The 18,661-nt window shown below is 43.8% G+C and overlaps 1 protein-coding gene across 2 annotated transcripts in view; it reads left to right on the top strand.

The window, feature by feature from the left end:
* Nucleotides 1-259: 259 nt before the first annotated feature.
* The window catches only part of CCDC28B (coiled-coil domain containing 28B), a 37,310-nt gene continuing 18,908 nt past the window's right edge, over nucleotides 260-18,661 (top strand). Inside the window, exons 1-5 of one of the 2 annotated variants that reach the window (XM_077481977.1) lie at nucleotides 260-429; nucleotides 1,240-1,370; nucleotides 9,167-9,230; nucleotides 16,228-16,398; nucleotides 17,766-17,929. In XM_077481977.1, the coding sequence (XP_077338103.1) occupies nucleotides 9,226-9,230; nucleotides 16,228-16,398; nucleotides 17,766-17,929 (340 nt within the window). In that variant the 5' untranslated portion in view covers nucleotides 260-429; nucleotides 1,240-1,370; nucleotides 9,167-9,225. The remainder of the gene's footprint in view (nucleotides 430-1,239; nucleotides 1,371-9,166; nucleotides 9,231-16,227; nucleotides 16,399-17,765; nucleotides 17,930-18,661) is intronic. The other variant, XM_077481978.1, reaches the window with a different exon arrangement.

The following is an 18,661-nucleotide window of genomic DNA, read 5'->3' as shown; positions in this document are numbered from 1 at the left end:
TGCCTGGTAACCAGTAGAGCGATTTGAACAATGTATAATTAATTTCAGTCAGGAGATGTATCGACCAGAATCAGCTAAAGTACACGGCTGTCAGAAGCACAGCAATGGATGTTTATGGGGAGGGAGGAAGGCGGGAGGGAGTGAGGTGATGATGGAGAGAATGGCGGAGGGAGGGGGATTATTTTATGAGCTGTAGTATTCATGTGCAGGGGACATTGGGACAGGAAGGAGGAGACTGACATTAGCAGAGGAGGGGCGATGTGACAAAGGGGGGGGGGGGAGATACTGGGATCATGGAGGAGTGAGTCTTCCCAGAAAGTGGGCAGACAGGGCAGTGTGGAAAGGAGGGGATTCTCTGTGTGCTTTCCCCAGGAAACTTCCTCCACATCATCCCTGAGCACTCATCTCAGGTACTTTCTTCTTCCTGAGGTAGGTATCGTATGTGCAGCATCACCAGCCTCCTGTTCCGAGTCTTCTCGTTGTGCTTACATGCCATCATTTTTGCCTGTTGTTGTTTTCCAGCCACTCCCTGGGCATCCCTCTCTGCATTCCCTATTCTTCTACCTCTCTTTGTACTCGTTACTCATTGCATCTCTCTCTGTGTACTCATTACTCATGGTCTTCTATCCCTCTCTTCTCGCGTTACAAAATGGACAACTTTTATGCCTAGGCTTATTGTGCACTTCATAACAGACAGTTCTGTGCTCAATTGTAGGCATTACTATAAGGATTGTATCATGAATAATACATTGACAGTATTTTTCTGTGCTTCTCAGACGTCACGTTCTGGTGGCTTATCTTATATCGGGCTAGTATAATGTGGCCAATTGGGAACACTTTTGTGATGATGAATGCTGCCCATTGTTTGGCGAAGGAGAAAGGGGTACAACAGACAGTGACGGGGGTATATATATTGAATAGGAGTAGATACAATAGCGTGAATGTACAGAGCGTGAGATATATTACACAGACTTTTACTGAACCATTTTGCTATGGAGGATCACTTAAAATAACGTTCAGCTTTTAGAAAATCTCTACCAAACATTATTACAGCTACTACTCACAGTATGTAGATATAATAATATTAAAACTCAAGCAAGTTATATTCCTCTAAGTCCACCATCCGCATCCCTTGGCAACTTCATTTCCAGAGTGGGGACTGCTGATTCAGCGCTGTAGATGTGTCTGTATTTTCTGATAACTGCTAGACCCCTCGCAATGATGTCACTCCTCTTCTAGATCCTGAGAGGGCCACCCCTGCTGGACAGCCAACACAGACAGTGAGATGAAGAACACCTGAAGAAGGACCCCACCTCATGTAAACAGAAGAGAAGACTCAGGATTGCAGTGCCACTTGAACTCGGCTTCAGGTAAGTAAGAAGAGCATTTCGAGTTTTTAGGGTTTTTTTCATGCCAGCGATCAAGTGAGGGGTGGGAAGGGGATTCCTGCTTTGCCCAGAGTTGGGCTTCAGCCTGGGTTCACACATACCGTTTCCCCCGAAAATAATACCTATCGTGATTGTTGGTAATGGCTGCAATATAAGCCCTACCCCCCAAATAAGCCCTAGTTAAAGTCCTTGTAGGTCTTATTTACAGGGCAGGGCTTATTTTCAGGGGAAACAGGGTAGGGCTTATTTTGGGGGTAGGGCTTATATTGCAGCCATCGCGACAATCATGCTAGGTCTTATTTTCAGGGGAAACAGGGTAATATATGTCAGACATTGCATGTGATTTGCACCGCATTGCTGTTCTGATCACATGCGATGCACAATTGCGAGTTTTTGCACTGGATTTGCATGAAATAGTGCAGGAACTTTTTTTTGCATGCACTGGAATCGGATTGCATGGGTGTTCATACCCATGCGATCCGATTCCTGTCCAAAACCACAGTTCGCACTGCAATCTGCGAACCAATCTGGGGATGTCATTAAATTTGTATTGACACCCCCAGCGTTTCACAGAGGGCAATGTGAACTGCCTGCGGGGGAGATGCAGTGCGGGAATCTGCACTGGAATCTCACTGATTTCCGCATTGCACATGTGTGAACTGGGGCTCAAACCCATAGATTTAACAGTTTCAAAAAATCCTGCATGCTGAGACCAAGCTGTCAGACAATCAAATGGCTGGTTTAATAACTGATCACATGTACAGCACCAACAGTTGCAAATAAAACAGAGGCTAAGATGGCAACATCCTTGGTTGAAAAGGATAGGAGGGTTTAGTTACGCTTTAAATAAAAGATAGTAGCATACTTAGAGGTCTGTTTACAGATGATTTCACCCAAAATTCACTCAAGCTTCATCCAGGATTCACACATTTTTTCCACTTGAATCGAACTAGAAAATGTGCAAATCTTAGGTAATAGCTGTGTGAATCTTGAGTGAAATCATTTATAAATAGATTGCTTAGCATATGTTGTATATGATAACCAGTGCAGATCATTTAACACCTCATACTGAGTGTTTTGGTCACTGCTCATGGAACCCTTAACCACCACTAGAGGAATGCTAGGTTCCATGGAATCCTTAATAAGAAAAAAGTGGTGGTTAAGGGTTCTATGAGCAATGAGCAAAATAGCTTGACCTCCCACCTTATGGTGCCTGCTTAGCTCCTGCACAAATTTGGCATGGGACTAATGGAGCTTCTTCCTTCATTTCTCAGGTAGTAAAAGAGTGCACTACAATGGCCATCAATGTAGAGGCATTCTTCCAATGGTTCTCCAATGTAACGGAGGATCCTTTCCACTGACTATTAGCGTAAGAGAGTGCTTCTCCCATTTACCATGATATAAAAGGGATGCTACAATTTTCACTGTCTGTGTCTTTTGCGGTCTTATGATTTGTTTCCTTTTCTTCATGACCATCACTAAAAATGATTTTATAGAGCAGTGAATTGTGATGTATAGCGCATGCAGCACAGTGTGCAGAGTGGTACAGTGTGGAATATAGTTTACACAGCACAGTATTCAGAAAGTTATATCCAGTACAATGTACTGCAGAGTGTACAGAGTGGAGTAAAGAACACACAACACAATGTGCAGAGTGGAGAAGTGTGGAGTATAGAACATATGGCACAGTGTATAGAGTGGAGAAGTGTGGAGTATAGAACATACAACACAGTGTACAGGGTGGAGCAGTCTGGTGTATAGAACATACAGCAACTTATACAGAGTGGGGCAGTGTGGTATATAGAACAAACAGCACAGTAAGCAGTGTGTGGCAGTGTGGAGTAAATAATATACAGCACAGTGTACAGGGTGTTTTTAAATCAATAGGGCTCATCACTTTGGGAAGCTGTAGATAGTAGTAGCTTGGCTCATCCAGTATATGGCATTTTGTTAGAGGAGAGGTGGTGGCCACCAGTCGGCATCACTGAAATTTGCTGAAGAAATATGTGGCTGACCATAGTGGCAGGGAGGAATGGTCCCTAAGTTCAAACAGCTCTATCAGACAAGCCCTCTTTCCAGGTGTAATTGCTAATAAGTGGACTAACAACCCCCAGATGTAACGGTGGAAGCCATCAGCTAATAGGACACTGGCAAAAGCCCCCTTCATAAAATGAGGGGAGCAACTTGATAGCTTATAGAAGCATAAATCTTACTGGTCATAAGGCTTTGTAGGTCTCCACAGTGCTTCAGTAGGTTGGAAATGTAAGGCGTTGTATTAAGTTGTATTGCCCTACTGATTTCCACAGCCAGAACTGGCATGCAGGATTTGATAGCTTGGATTTTCAGCGTTTGCATGTTCTTGTTTTTTCATTGAGATCTGAAAGCTTGAAATGTTACCATTCTTCTATCAGTGTTTATTAGACAAGTGTGTGTAGAAATGGCTGAAGAAAGAGCCCCTTGCAGCCTTTTTTGCCCCCACGTGTCATGATAAACAGACTGAGTTAGTACCAGAATAGGAATAGAGGGGACATTTTGAGGATACTTGGGGACAGCTGTCTAAAACAGGATTTCCCTCACGCTGGAAAATTATTCTCTCACTTCCCGTGAGTTTACAGGACAGGAAGTGAAGGGAACTCACCTTAAAAGAGAAGTTTGGGAATACAAAAAAAATAAACATTTATACTCACCTAGATGGCTGCAACACCAATGCCAGCTACAGCGGTCCCCCGCTGGCTCTACCCTTAGAACTGAGTGATCAAAAACTGCTGATTACTCAGTTCTCAGTATTCAGTCTGCAGAGAACCGGTGAGTGTCAGTCACTGGCTCCCTGTTCTGCCCCTCCAGCCCTCCCTGGAGCGCCAATCTGTGCAGGGGCAAGAGCGGCTGGCTCAGTCTTCCTGTGGATTGCTGAGAACCTGAGCCAGCTGCCAGTTCCTGGATGGATCCCCACTGTAAAGTTGGGACCTTTCCAGAGCCTAGATCGGGTGTGAGCTGAAAACTGCTCTCCTGTACTCCGTAGAAGAAGCAGGGCCAAAATCGTTTTGCCCATACTTCTTTAAGAGACCCAAGTGACAAAAAAACTAACAATGGTTATTAGCCCCCTTCCCTCAATCCAAAATGAAAAATAAAGTTTTGGCTTGAGATATACAGTATATAGTTTATTACAAATTGAGGTAAGTTTCCTATGTGACCAGCAGCCATTCAGAATTGAATTAATAGCATTAGCACCACATAGACTATAGTGTTAACAATAAAACAGGTTAAGGACCTGGGTCGACGGGCTTTGGCCTTGTGTCAAGGGCATCAGTTTGAGACTCCTCTGATATAATTTACAGTTCATTGACTGCTACATATGATCTACAGTTGACCTCCTTCTAACCTACAGTTGACCTGCTTCTAATGTACAGTTGACCCGCTTCAAGCAGATTTTGCGTTCCCATAGACATGTATGACATAAAGCATTAAAAGCCCATTCATAAAGGCTCTCACAGAGATTACTTTAAATGCAGTTTATGTGAATAAACGGCCTGTGAGAACAAGCATTTTCTACTTGGTATGCAGTGAGCATGAAGTGATTCCAAAAGTCTTTTTATGGAGCTTTTGATTGTTCGCGGTTCACACAGGAACAACTCTGTCTGAGCTACTTGAAATGAGTTCAACAATTTAGTTTAAAAAGTTATTCATAGATTTTCTTTGTTTAAAATGGGTTAGGCAATCTTCCTCTATATTGATTCATTGGTTGGGTTGATTTACCAAAAGCTGCATGTCAGACTAAACAAGTTTGATGCGCAAGCTTCATGTTGAGTATATTTTGCGTAAAGGTATAGATCACCTTTACCAGAAAAGTCAGATAAGGGGCATCGGTAGATAAAAGCGATCTGTGCAGCTTTGATCAAATTTGAAAAATACAATTTTTATAGGTGTAGCCGATTTATATACCTCATGTTGCGGTGGTTCGGGCCTCTACCTGTCATGGCTTCCTTTGTGTGGTTAGAGCGAGGGGCATACACATGCCGCTCTTTCATCCATCTTCATAGGGTCTTTCGCTGTGGTTCCCTACAGCCGATCATCAGTCCTGCCAGACTGCTGCTTGCTGTTCTTTTGCACCATTGGAGCTATACAAACAAGTATATTTATATGTGAGTGAGCAACACATTAAAGTGGAGTTTTTTCCATTCCTAGCCTTGCTCCCTGCTGTCTCTTTTCTTGCATATATACCTCATGAAGACCAGCTCTCAGAGATTGTATCTCCCTGTCCTGCCTTGTTGCTAGGATGTTACTAAGATAAGCCCAGTTGTTACTGTCCACCTGCACCACCACAAGAGTGAGCTCTTTCTCTCCCCTGACACATGTTCTTTCTCTCCCCTGATGCAGCAGTTCTGAGCTCAGCGTTTGAGAGCTCACTCTTAGCAACAAGGCAGGATAGGGAGATGCAATCTCATGCTCATAAGGTATTTAAATGTATAAAAATATGAGAATTAGAGATCCCCAAGATTATCTTCAATGAGGAATCAACCAGTAATAGAAAATTCACAGCTTTTCATGAGGAATATAAATGGCCTACACCTATAGCAAGAGCATTATCCACCTTTGGTCAAAGCTGCACAGTTTGTTTTTATCTACATATTTCCCTTTTATGCATAGGCAGTTTTCTTGGTAAAGATGAACTATGCCTTTAAGTAATGAAAAAGCACACACTTTTACAGGATCCTCAAGCCTCTTAGCGATTTGCACCACCTCTATGCATGTGGCTGTGGGTGAAAACACGCTGCTCTTAGGAGACATGTGGGGCTGCCATTCATTGTCAATGGCAGCCCCACACATCTCAGCCAGCAGCACATTTGTGGGTGCAAGACCCGCAGGGAAATCAAAAAGACCCATGCGGGCACGTTTTTGAAAAGGTACATGCACAAACACAGTCATGGTAGCCCATTCATTTTAATGGGCTGCAGTGCCTGCGCAAACGTGGGCCGCAAAAACACTAAGGTGTGAATCTAGCGTAACAGCCAAGAATAGACAGATAAATTCGACACCCCTGGATATTTTTTAGGCTGCCAGTGATTTCTGAAATACACTAGCAATCTTTGAGACATACATTGAGCTATATACATCTGTCATGCAACAAAATTATTTTGAAACTAATTTATATATGGCATACTTAAAATAGTATTAAATGCTCCCAATTTCTTTTTAAAATAAAGCACTCTAAACAGTCTAGTTAACATTCCTTACTACATAATTTGGGATAGATATGTGGGCAGAAACATTTACTTAAGATCCTATTCACCACCGCAGGCTCTGGGTCCCTCAGTGCAATTTCTGCCTAAGTTGATCCACAAAAGCTCTACGGGAGGGACTCCCCCATCAACACTGACTGTGATGGAGGAATCAACCCATGGTTGCAAGAAAGAAAATCACATCATCTATGGCACGACTAGGGGGGAGCAGGGGAGTGGGTTTCTGTGGGGCTGTGTCTTTGTATGGATGCACACAGGGCCATCTTTAATATTGATTGGACCCTGGGCAAAAATTTTCTTAGGGCCCCCCCCCCCCCCATGCAATTTCGCTCTCTACCTTCTCTGAGACATACATTAAATAGCAGCTAGACTTAAAATCAGTTTACTGTATTAGATATTAGATCAGGCAGCGATTGCGATTGGTTGCCAGAGGTTACAGCATATCATTACTGCTTACTGACTGGTTGCTTGAGGTTACAGCATTCCTTAAGGCTCACTGATTAGTTGCTAGAGGTTACAGCACATTTCTGCTTGTTGATTGGCTGCTAGAGATTGCTGTACAGTAATACTGCGCACTGGTTGCTATAGGTTACAGCACATCTTCTCCTCACTGCAGGGGGGCATGATATACCTATGAATGCAACCTTTATTTACATATCAATGCAGTTAGCCTCAGATATTTACATATGCATGTCACTGCTATTTACATATGAATGCCAGTATTTACATGTAAACACAAGTCTGCAGGTGAGTCATCTGTACAGAACAATAGGTCAGAGCTGGGCAGCATTAGTAGCAGCACAGGACTAAAACTTCAAGGGACAAGGGAATGTAAACTGGGATAGTTGACAAGTATGAGGCAGCTGCTTTGGGCCCCTCAACAATGACAGGGCCCAGGGCAGCTGCCACTTTTGCCCTGCCTTAAAGACAGCCCTGGATGCACACAGTGCATTGCATATACCGTAGATCTAGTCCCTGCCAGGGGCATGCATGCAAGGCTGGCTGCATAGGACTCTTCTAAGGAAAGGATCCACTCTAGAACCAGAAAGTGGGGCCAGTGATATGGTGACAGTGTAAAACTGGAGGACTGGCAAGGTTGGGTACAGGAGGTGGAGGCATAACAAGTTGGTCTTTTAATCAGCACCTGAAGTTGTCAAAAACAAAAAAAATTTTAATATCACTTTAAAGCTGTGACAGGTGAAGATCAATGAAATAATGGCAGATCTGTTATTTGTTCACCTGCAATCTGCATGTGCTTCATTGAACTACAGTCAGATGCCTTGCGACATAGATTGGGCACAACAGGGTGTAGGAAGTAAGAGAGCTGCTAATATGTTTATTATATCCTCAGCTGTAGTCAGGAAAACAAAAAGAATGAATACACATTGTTTTGGAGATTTGTATTTCTTCATTTCATTGTATTTGAAAAGATTAACTCTACTGAATTTATTATTTCTTGACAAAAGGTAATTCAAGTGTTTTAAACCCTCCAAATAATGAAATACAGGAGGGTACTTCTGCATTTACTATGCTACTGTTTTCAGCCCGTCATCTTTCTGAAATTTCTGTCTGTTTCTGTTTTAAGAGTGGCTATGTTGCGTTGCAGAGTACCTTTGAGCCCTGCTGTAGCCACATATGTATTTCCACCCTGCATTTTAGCCCAATGTGCTAACGCTCGGTGTGTCAAAATGCACAGGCAGCTCAGAACTCCCAAGAATGGCTTACTGGCCTACTCCCCAGCATCTCATCCAGGAATTGTCAGCTGTGGGCTGAGGGTCCAGCTAAAATTCTATGCTGGTCACTCATGTGCTTTGCATTCATAGTGCTAAGGATGAGGGAACATGTAGTCCCACCATGGACAGTCAACTGGAAGATCAGGGAAGCTGCACTGGGAGATTAGGTGCAAGTGGCTGGGGCATAGTTAGAAAAATAAAAAAACTGAAAAGATCAATCAGAATGTTGAACAGTATCTTAGTGCTTTCATTTCTGGACATCAGGATGATTAAGTAGAACTTTTACCCTGGGCAGAGTTTGCCCTCAATAACCACGTGAATTCCAGTATTGGTGCTTTACCCTTTTTCATGGTGTATGGTCCTTATCTTTTTCGACCATTTCCTATTCCCATCTCTTCTGCGGTACTCTTGTACTTTCAACATACAAAGTAGCTGCAGATCGTCTTTGCCGTGTAAATCCCAAATTCCTAACTCGTGACAAGGTTTGGCTCTCTACTAAGAATATCCATCTCCGAGTACCCTCTTTGAAATTTGCTCCTCGCTTCATTGGTCCCTTTACTATCCTCTGCCAGGTTAACCCTGTCACTTTCAAGCTCCGTTTCCCTTCACATTTAAGGAGTCCTAATGTTTTCCATGTTTCTCTCCTGAGACCATACAGCATTAATAGTCAATACCACAGATCAGTATGAAGTCAAGCAATTCTTGGATTCCAAATACTCCAGAGGGAAGCTTTTATATCTAATTGACTGGAAGGAATACAGTCCTGACAAAAGGCATTTAATTCTTTCTACTGATATTTTTTCATCAGAAGTTTCCTCTCAAGCCTGGCACTAAACATACATGGAAGCCTCGTAGGAGGGGTGTCGGATGAGGTACTGTAACAATTTAGCTTGCAGTTTTCCTGCCTGTGTGATGCTTACCTCCTTGCTGCAGTGCTTCTCCTAGTCCTCTGATTCCTTTCACATGTGTTGTTTGGCTTCTGCACTCACCTGTGGGGGTCATCTGTTATTCTGTGGGTTTATAGTTCCCTTCCAGTACTTCCTGGCCTGCCTCCCAGTATGCTTTCCTATATATGCACACATGTGCTCAGTGCAGCTCGTGTTGCCTGAGCAACTTCACACTTCTGTTTCCTTACCATTATGTGTATTCTGTGTTTGACTTCCCATGTGCCTGACATCTGCCCTGACCTCAGCTTGTTTCCTGGATTTCCTTCTGTCTCCTGCCTTTGTATTCTGCACACGCTAGTGGTCTCCACAGCCTCAGCTGGACTTTCCTGGGGGCCAGGACCGTGCTCCAGCTTGCTGCAAGTCCCTGACACCATGGTCAGTTTACGTGCCTCTGTCATCCACTTTTTCTCCTCTATCCCCAGATTCCCCCCCTCCTCCCTGCCTGTCAGCTCCAATCTGCTACCCGATCCTCCCCTCCCGGTGCTATCATAACAGTCTCATGTCCCTACAATCCATTCTGTTAAATAACAATATGTGCCCCACTGTATATCCTTTATTTAAAAAAAGCTGATTTCTACCTTATTTCAGAGTGTCTCTTGGCGCTCATGTGACCACCCGCCTCTTTCCTCCTTTCCTTCCCTCCTCCCAGCTGAAGTCAGTGGGAGTTTTCAGCCCCTCCGGCTGTAGCTATATCAGACTGGGAGAGTAGAGAGGCAGCCAGTCATGTGAGCGCTGGGAGACGCTTTGAACTAAGGTAGAAATCAGCTTTTTTAAAATAAAGGACAAAGGTAAACAGAGCAATGCCCTAGTATTCTGTACTGTTCCTTGCAGCGCACACCAGTTCTCAAAATTAGTGAAGCAGCAGATGAGCCATAGTGACAACCAAGATAAAAGGATAAGTACACTCTCAAACAAAGTTCATTCATCCTTTTTGTCCCTTTCCCCAGCATAACCAACCCCAGCTTCCACCTCCACAGATGCATATTTATCGAGATCCAATGGACACGGCCTTCAGAAATTGTTTACATCCAGCACAAGTAATCTCTGTCCTGCCTGTGCTTGCTCATTATAGCCCCATAGACTTCTATGGGGCTCATCTACCTTTGTCTCTGCCCTCTGAACACAGCCCCATAGATATCTAAATATCATGGATGTGGTTATTCGATTTTCTGAACAGTGACAGCTGACAATTTCCCACTCAGCTCCTTTGATTTTTTTAAAAGAAGTTTGTAGAAGCGAGTGGTGCGAAGAGGCCACCTACAGATCGAAATTCAAGCTGTGTATGCCTAGCTTTAACCCTTTCGCTGCCAGGTGCATTATTCGCATGGACCTGACAGCGGAGGGTTTTACACTGCAGCCACCGGGATTGTGTATAAATCTGAAAGACAGAAGCTCAGCTGCTCATTTTTACTACCCCCCCTCCCCAAATGCAAGGGTAAAGTAAGATCTCACTCTTGCATATGATCTTTAGCATTAAGATATTCATTCACACAGCAGAGCAGGTGCTCAACTCTGTCCCAGTGTCACGTGGCTGCTGGGTGCTGACTTTGTTATGACTGTACTGTGACTACAGTCTGTAACACACAGTACAGCCATAAGTTAACAAAGTGAGCACCCAGCAGCCATGTGACACACTGTGACAGAGCTGAGCACCTGCTCCACTGTGTCAATGAATATCCTAATGCTAGAGATCCTAAGGCACAGTGAGGATTTTTTTTTATATTGTAAGATATTACAATGTGACTCACTGTGTTCTGTCATTGCCTGCCACGCTACCCACCACAACCACGATTAGTTTTACTGCTCCCTCCCTGTCAGCTGCCTTACATCAATCCCAGGACCTGAGAGAGCAGAGCAAGTACAATGCATTACAGATCACTCTGCAAGGCACCAAGAAAGGAAGAGAGCGGCTGGCCAAAACTATTAGGTACATAACCCAAAAATTAAGAAAAAGTCCCTGCAATTCTCAGGCCTCCCGGGCCCCTCTGTTGACCTGATGGGACCCAGGAAAATTTACTTATACACCCTCAAATAAGCAAATAGGAGCAGGGGTATAATTTAGTAAGCCCTATTTTTTTATTTCAAAGAAATTAACTACAAACCTGCCTGGCCCCCCTGTTGCGCTGATTAGACCCAGGCCCAGTACAACAGGGCTAAGTAACTAGGACTAGGCAATCAGTGGCCCTGACAGTAACGATGCCCCACCATATATCCTTTGTTTGTCCATTTGTGGGCCTGGTACCTACATAGCGGTTGCTGCCGGGTAGAGGGGAGGTAGCCGAGCGGACACACACAGCCGCCCCCTCCCTCCTGGACTCTGTTCTCTGGCTCAACTAACTCTGAGCATATGTGCCTGGGCTTTAAATATATTTTTCCAGCATGCAATGTAGCACTTTTCCTCTGCCAATAACCAGGACTGTAACAAAGCCTGTGCGCTCACTTGTCAGTTCCCCTCCCGGTGCTTCAGCTACTCACTGTGGTCCCTGGTAATAAGGTGGTTGGTCCCTTAGTGGCAACAGCTTCCCCTCTACCTCTGGCCACAACAGGTTCTCCAGCCAGCAGAACCGTCACTTCTGGTTGGACTGCAAGCCTCAATCCCAATCCTGCTCTGCTCTCTGGCTTCTGGATAGGCCTCAGACAGCCTAGCAGCCAGATGTCCCCGGGATGGGCCTCAGACTCTGGCCTAGCAGCCCGGGGCAACACAACACACGTCCACCCAGACAGCCATCCAGGTGGCACAAAACACAGATCACCTGATCTCACGCAAATAAATAGGCTCTCCTAGCAGCCCAAGGGACCCAAGAAGATCCCTGCCCATTGGCTGAGATACCCTATCTATTTCTAATCTGTCCTTGCATTGCCTTAATCTTATCTAATGCCAGCATATAACCGGTCATCTAGTGACAGAAGAGAAAAGTGCAGCAACTCCAGAATTAGGCAGGAATCAATTGATCTATCAGTTGGCCAAGGCAACTATACCTGACACATAAATTTAAGAGCAACACTGCCTAAACATCAGGGTACTGCATCAGCATGTGTGCAAAAACGGCTCTGGCAGGGAAAAGGTAAAACTTTAGCACTGACATTAGTTTGTGAGCTCTTTTGGGGTGCAGGAACTGGTGGGAATAGTTCTATGTACTCTATAAAATGAAGTGTTGCATGTCAGTGCTGTATAAATAATGGAAATAAATAAAGATGGGTGTGTATTTGCTTATCATTTGGGTTCCCAATCCATCTACTCTGCATTATAGTAGAAAAAGCTGTGGATCAGTGTTGCAGTGATATTGTTAAAATAGCATTTGATCTCTCCTGATGTCCGTTGGGTGATATCACACTAATAAATAGACCCAGGCGTCTATGAACCCAGTGATGAATGCAGCCAGGCTACTATGTACTGTCCCTAGATCTGATATCACTAACTTATTTAGCTGAACTGATCTTGTTAGAGAGATTGTTCCATCACGTGTTTACAGATGGATTGCAGACAAGTGAAACAGAGTTCCTTCCTATTTTAAGTGTATGCACAGTGCCTTGAAAAAGTATTCATACCCCTTGAAATTTTCCACATTTTGTCATGTTACAACCAAAAATGTAAATGTATTTTATTGGGATTTTATGTGATAGACCAACACAAAGTGGCACATAATTGTGAAGTGGAAGGAAAATGATAAATGGTTTACAACCTTTTTTACATCCACCTGTCTCCATTAAGGAACTATCTGCCTTATTACCAGGGACCACAGTGAGTACCTGAAGAAAGTACCAGAGCAGAATTCTCACCAACCGGGGATGGTGAAGAATTGGGAAACTTTAGTGGGAATCAAGCCAGGGACCCAGCCAGTGGAGGTGACACTTGCAGAGCAGCCTTGTGTGTCAAGCCAGGGACCAAGCAGGCCAGTGGGGGTGACATTTGCAGAGCAGCCTTGTGTGTCAAGCCAGGGACCAAGCAGGCCAGTGGGGGTGAAGCTTGAGAAGTATCTAGAAAATGCCAAGCTAGGGACCCAGCAGAGACGCAGGGGTGATGCTTGAGGAAGATACCACTGTGAAGAATGGAGGAGCTCAAGGGATTCAGTGTCAGTGAATCAGTGGGTCTAGTGAGAGACTGGGAGCTCAGTGTGCTGAAGAATTACAAGGAGTGATTGTAATGAAAGTGAAGGAACTGTTAAGCCTTGTGTTTGGAACTGTTAAAGATTGTTGGCATAGAAGACAGCATTCCTACACATGCAGATGTGGCATCTTGCTGGATACCTTTTCCTGCATGGCTGTCCTCCTCCTGAAGTCTCAGAGTCTGCCAATTAATCTTGAAACTACCTAAAGGTGTCCTGGTCCTAACCCTCTCTCTCCCACAAAAAAAGGTATGTGAATAGAAATAAACAGTTTTTTTGCATCCAAGAAGTGTCTGGCGTCCAATAACTTTAACAACTATACACCCACCATGCCTCACAACCAACTACATACAGAAGCATGTCAGCTGTCTCTGGCCCCAGAGGTTCTCATTAGATAGAAGGAGGACTGGGACCTTGCTACATGCATTTGTTATCTGTTAAATAAGAGCAAAAAATATATACTTAAAGTGGTTGTAAACCCTTGCTTTTTTTTTTTTTTAATAACAAACATGTCTATACTTACCTACTCTGTGTAATGGTTTTGCACAGAGCAGCTCCAATCCTCTAGATGTGGGGTGCCCCGTCGGCGCTCCAAGCCCATCATCTTCATTGGGTGCCCCCATGGAAAGTGGCACACGTGCAGGCTCATTCCCGATCCACCACCCCACTCCCGTGTCACAGCTCCTCAGTCTGTCCGATGAGGAGGGGGACAACGACTGGAGCTGCCGCTGCACTCGTGCACATCGCTGAGTCAGATCAGGCTCAGGTGAGAAAAAGGGGAGGTCTGGGAGGGAGCTGCAGCACAGAAGGTTTTTCACCTTAATGCATAGACTGCATTAAGGTGAAAAACCTTAAAGGGTTACTAAACGCTTGTTTTTTTGTTTTAAATATCAAACATATCATACTTGCCTCCTCTGTGCAGATGGTTTTGTACAGAGTGGCCCCGATCCTCCTCTTCTGGGGTCCCTCGGCGGCGCTGTTAGCTCCTCCTCTTCTGGAGTGCCCCGTCAGAAAAGCGCTCTCCTTCGGGACACCCGTGCGGGCACGCTCCCGAGTCCTGCTGCATGACAGAGGTTTTTCACCTTAATGCATAGAATGCATTAAGGTGAAAAACCTTGAAGGTTTACAACCCCATTACAGTGATTGTAAAGGCAGAAAGTTTTTTTTACCTTAATGCAGTCTTAATTCATTCTAAAATCCACCTGCCCACCTCTGTGACCCCCCCCCCCCCCCAATTGTTATAGGTATCCTGTAGTCCTATCACACTTCCTGTCTGAGGGTGACAACATTATATATATATAAAATGCAGTGAGTGAGCATTGTCAAACTTAGACAGAATGTGTGTTACTGGCAGGACCACCAGGTTAAGAAACAAATAGAGCCAAAGCATCCAAGGACTAGCAAGCTGTACTATATTGTTTGTTCTTGGATTTAGAATAACTTTAAATATGCAAGAAGTATAAAGATGTAAATGTATCTGTCTCTGTTTAAATTGTGGTTTACATTTGTAAATACAGAAAATAAACCCACAGAAAATAAGTGGTTGATAGTCTGGTGTTTAGAACTGCAGTGTGTGCTTGGAAATCTATACAAGATACTCTGAACACAACAGCCTGTGACTGTTGCCTTTTAACAACCCTCATGCATATTACATTTTCATTGTGTCTTCCTTTTATAGTAGGGATCTCCAAACTACAGCCCTCCAGCTATTGTGGAACTACACATCCCATAAGGCATTGAAAAACTCCGACATTCACAGACATGACTAGGCATGATGGGAATTGTAGTTCCTGAACAACTGGAGGGCCATGGTTTGGAGACCACTGTTTTAAAGTAATAGTAAATAGAGGGAAAGCTTTCAAAGGGGACACTTGTTCTTCTAAAGGTGTCTAAAAGAGAGATTACCTTCCTTTCGTGAGCATTTCTCTCACCTCCTGTTGTGTCCCTTGATTCAGAATGTGAAGAAAAATCTCCCAATGAGACACAAACTTGAAAGAGGTTTTTACCATTCTCTTCTTTTTGGCTTTAGATATACTTAACAGCGAACAGTTATCAGATAAATATTTTTACAAAGTGGTGCGCTGTTCCTTTAAATAACCATAATACATTGGATTATAAATGAGAAGGACCAATAGTGATATACTGTTCCATAAAGAAATATGAAAGCACTTTGCTGAGGTGTAACCTCCTTTCTATATCATACAGCAATAATTTGCAAATTCATCCACTGAACAATGTGCTCTCTTAAACATAATAAGTGTTCATTTATGTGATAGTTAGTGCTTCAATACAGTCAACATTCCAGATATAGAGCAAAAACGTGAATAATCCAAAACGTGCTTCCAATCACCGAACACCTCCAGGTGCAATGCTTGCTCACCTTAGGATTTGACCATAAAGGTCAGTATGCATAGATTGAAAAGCTGGCTAAGTTCACCCACCATGCAGTTCATAATACCATTGCCAAACATATTTATTCCCCTAAGTTCATGGGCATGGCTCAAATATATAAAGAGAAACCATTCATAGCGCAAAATTGTTTACTTCCAGCTAGTTTATTTAAAAGTAAAATATGCACTCACATTTTCTTGGACAAAGTTAAAAAAATTATAAGAATGTCGGCAGCGATCCTTCTTTATAAAATGTTTGTGTCTCGGAGATACCCGGAAGTGATGTCACTGGCTCCGCCCGACGTGTTGTGTCACTGGTCACGTGACTTCCTCAGGGATTGCAAGGATTTTTATGGGATTGGTATAAATGAACTTCTGGGATAGATTTATGTAAGGACAATCCACTTTTTGCTTTATTTCATACAGAGTACTGGAAATGGAGGACAAAAGGAAAAAACGAAGTCCCAAGGTGTGTGTAACCCAGACACTTCCACCTGCACCCTTGAGAAAACCCATTGCACCTCCCTGTAAAAGTGCCACATTCAGCTTGGGACTCCCACACCCACCCTCCCCAAAGCAGAGGAGTAAGATCAAGAGGTAACCATCTTCATCCTGCATATATAGCCTAAAAGATGTTCTTAGGAATGCTTGTACATATATGCGGGGTTTAGCTGCGCCTGTGCTTGTGAGGTAACATCTCACTCGAAGGTGTGCTCACCAATGCCCAGGATCAGGCAGAGACTGTGGTCATGTGAAGAATCAAACATTAAGGCAGTCCCCAGCTCAGAGATGAGCCACTTGTGTGCAGCGCTACTGTACAGAGTTCCTCCATAAGATGTTTCATCAGAAATAACTACAAACTGATTACTGATGTATCTGTTGCATTCGGAGGGACATGTAGAGCCATTGCCCACTTTAGCAGTCCAGTATAGCTCCATTACCCCACTCCCAGTAATGGAATGAAACCACGCCGGACACATAGTATGGGTCTGATGCATGTCTGACTCCTACGTTAACTCCTTCCTTCCTGTGCCTAGTGATCTGGCCTTAGATCTCCGTAATACTAGTCTGCTCCTGGTGACCTGAGGAGATGAACAGCTAGGGAGGGATTCGGAGCAGCAACCCCCTCACTACTGAAGAACCTGTCACCTAACCAAGTACTACACCAAACGACTGGTTGCTGTAGCTGTTCCTCCTTTTGGCTACTCATAGCAACTACCTCCTCTTCCTTGCCTTGCGACTTAACCTTCTGTAGTGGTGTTACACGTACCCCATAGTGCTTTTACATACCCAAGTTCTGTAGAAATACATCAAGACCCACCATATACCCCTTTTGGAATAACTTCAGACCAGGCTCAAAACTGTTGGAACAACCTTTACTGAAAATTCAGCAGAACGTGTATAACATAAATAAACTGTCTTTTCCTAACTACACCTAACTGTGGCTGCCCCAGCATACCTGCATAGTTAAAGTCCATGTTTGGAAGAACGCAAATAGGTGTCCGTGGTGATGGGGATCATGATGAGTCCCAGCAAGGTTCCCATTCTCCAGCCCCCTTAGGACCCCGAAGCTCTTTCTTTTTCATATCACACAGGAGGGAAGGGCAGGCCCCAGAAAAAGCCTGCAAACATAATCAGGAAAGGTGGCAAAATTATTATTATCCCCTTCTCCCTGATCTGGGCAACCAACTAAAACACACAGTACAGTAGGCAACCTGCCTGCATATAACTAAAGCACTGTTCTCTGTAGTTAGGTTTCCAGTGCTTTAAAAAAAAACATGAAAGGGATACAGAGAGTGAGAAGGAACCTGAGCATCCATTGTTTGCGACACAGAAAATAAACTTTAAGATATATTAGTTATTGTGCTAAATGTTTACATATGTCTTGCTGCAATGTAGGTGTACCCAAGTATTTAGTATGACGTAATATTTATGTGAAAATCTCTTGTTTGTACTTTTCTCAGGGGCATTAAAGAGCGTCCTCGACCCCCTGCACCATGCGAAGTGGTGACTTCTGCGCCTAGCCTTCAGCACTCTTTCCTGACTGATGTTTCCCACGTCTGTGAGATGGAGGGTGGTCTTCTGAGCCTTCTCAACGATTTTCACTCTGGAAAACTTCAGGCATTTGGTAAAAATGGCAAGAGGATAGCTGTAAAATAAGTGTGAGGTTTGAATTATTATCACAGTTTATAATTAAAAACATTTTTCTTGGTGCCTACATGGCAGCATTCTACTAGCAATCGAGCTCCACCCCTGTCCTCACCTACGGGATCAGTTTAAATATATAAAAGAGTGAGAGGGTGACCCCAGTATAATACAACTTTTTGTCCTCAAGTCCGACCAGTGTGTCTGCTGTATGTTCTTTACTTACAGACTAGTTTGAGGTCTGTCTGGGTTCAGCTTCTCGCATGCACAGTCCCACACCTTGAGTAGCCAAAGATGCTTTTTAATTAAAAGTAATTCTTATGCCCTGTACACACGGTCGGACTTTCCAACGGAAATTGTCCGATCGGATCTTGTCGGAAAATCCGATCATGTGTGGGCTCCATCGGAGTTTTTCCATTGGAATTTCTGACACACAAAGTTTGAGAGCTGGCTTTAAAATTTTCCGACAACAAAATCCGATCATTTAATTTCCGATCGTGTGTAGACAATTCCGACGGACAAAGTGCCATGCATGCTCAGAATAAATTACGAGACAAAAGCTGTTGGCTATTGGCCTCTTTATAGTCCCGTCGTACGTGTTGTATGTCACTTCGTTCTGAACGATCGGATTTTCCGACAACTTTGTGTGACCATGTGTATGCAAGACAAGTTTGGGCCAAAATCCATCGGGAAGAAATCTGACGGATTTTGTTGT

Source organism: Lithobates pipiens, unplaced genomic scaffold (assembly GCF_037356315.1).
Source record: "Lithobates pipiens isolate NorthernLeopardFrog02 unplaced genomic scaffold, aLitPip1_a1.2 Scaffold_16, whole genome shotgun sequence".
NCBI classification, from domain to species: Eukaryota; Metazoa; Chordata; class Amphibia; order Anura; family Ranidae; genus Lithobates; species Lithobates pipiens.
The sequence above is the reverse complement of the archived record's forward strand: the minus strand, read 5'-3'. Positions and strand labels throughout refer to the sequence as shown.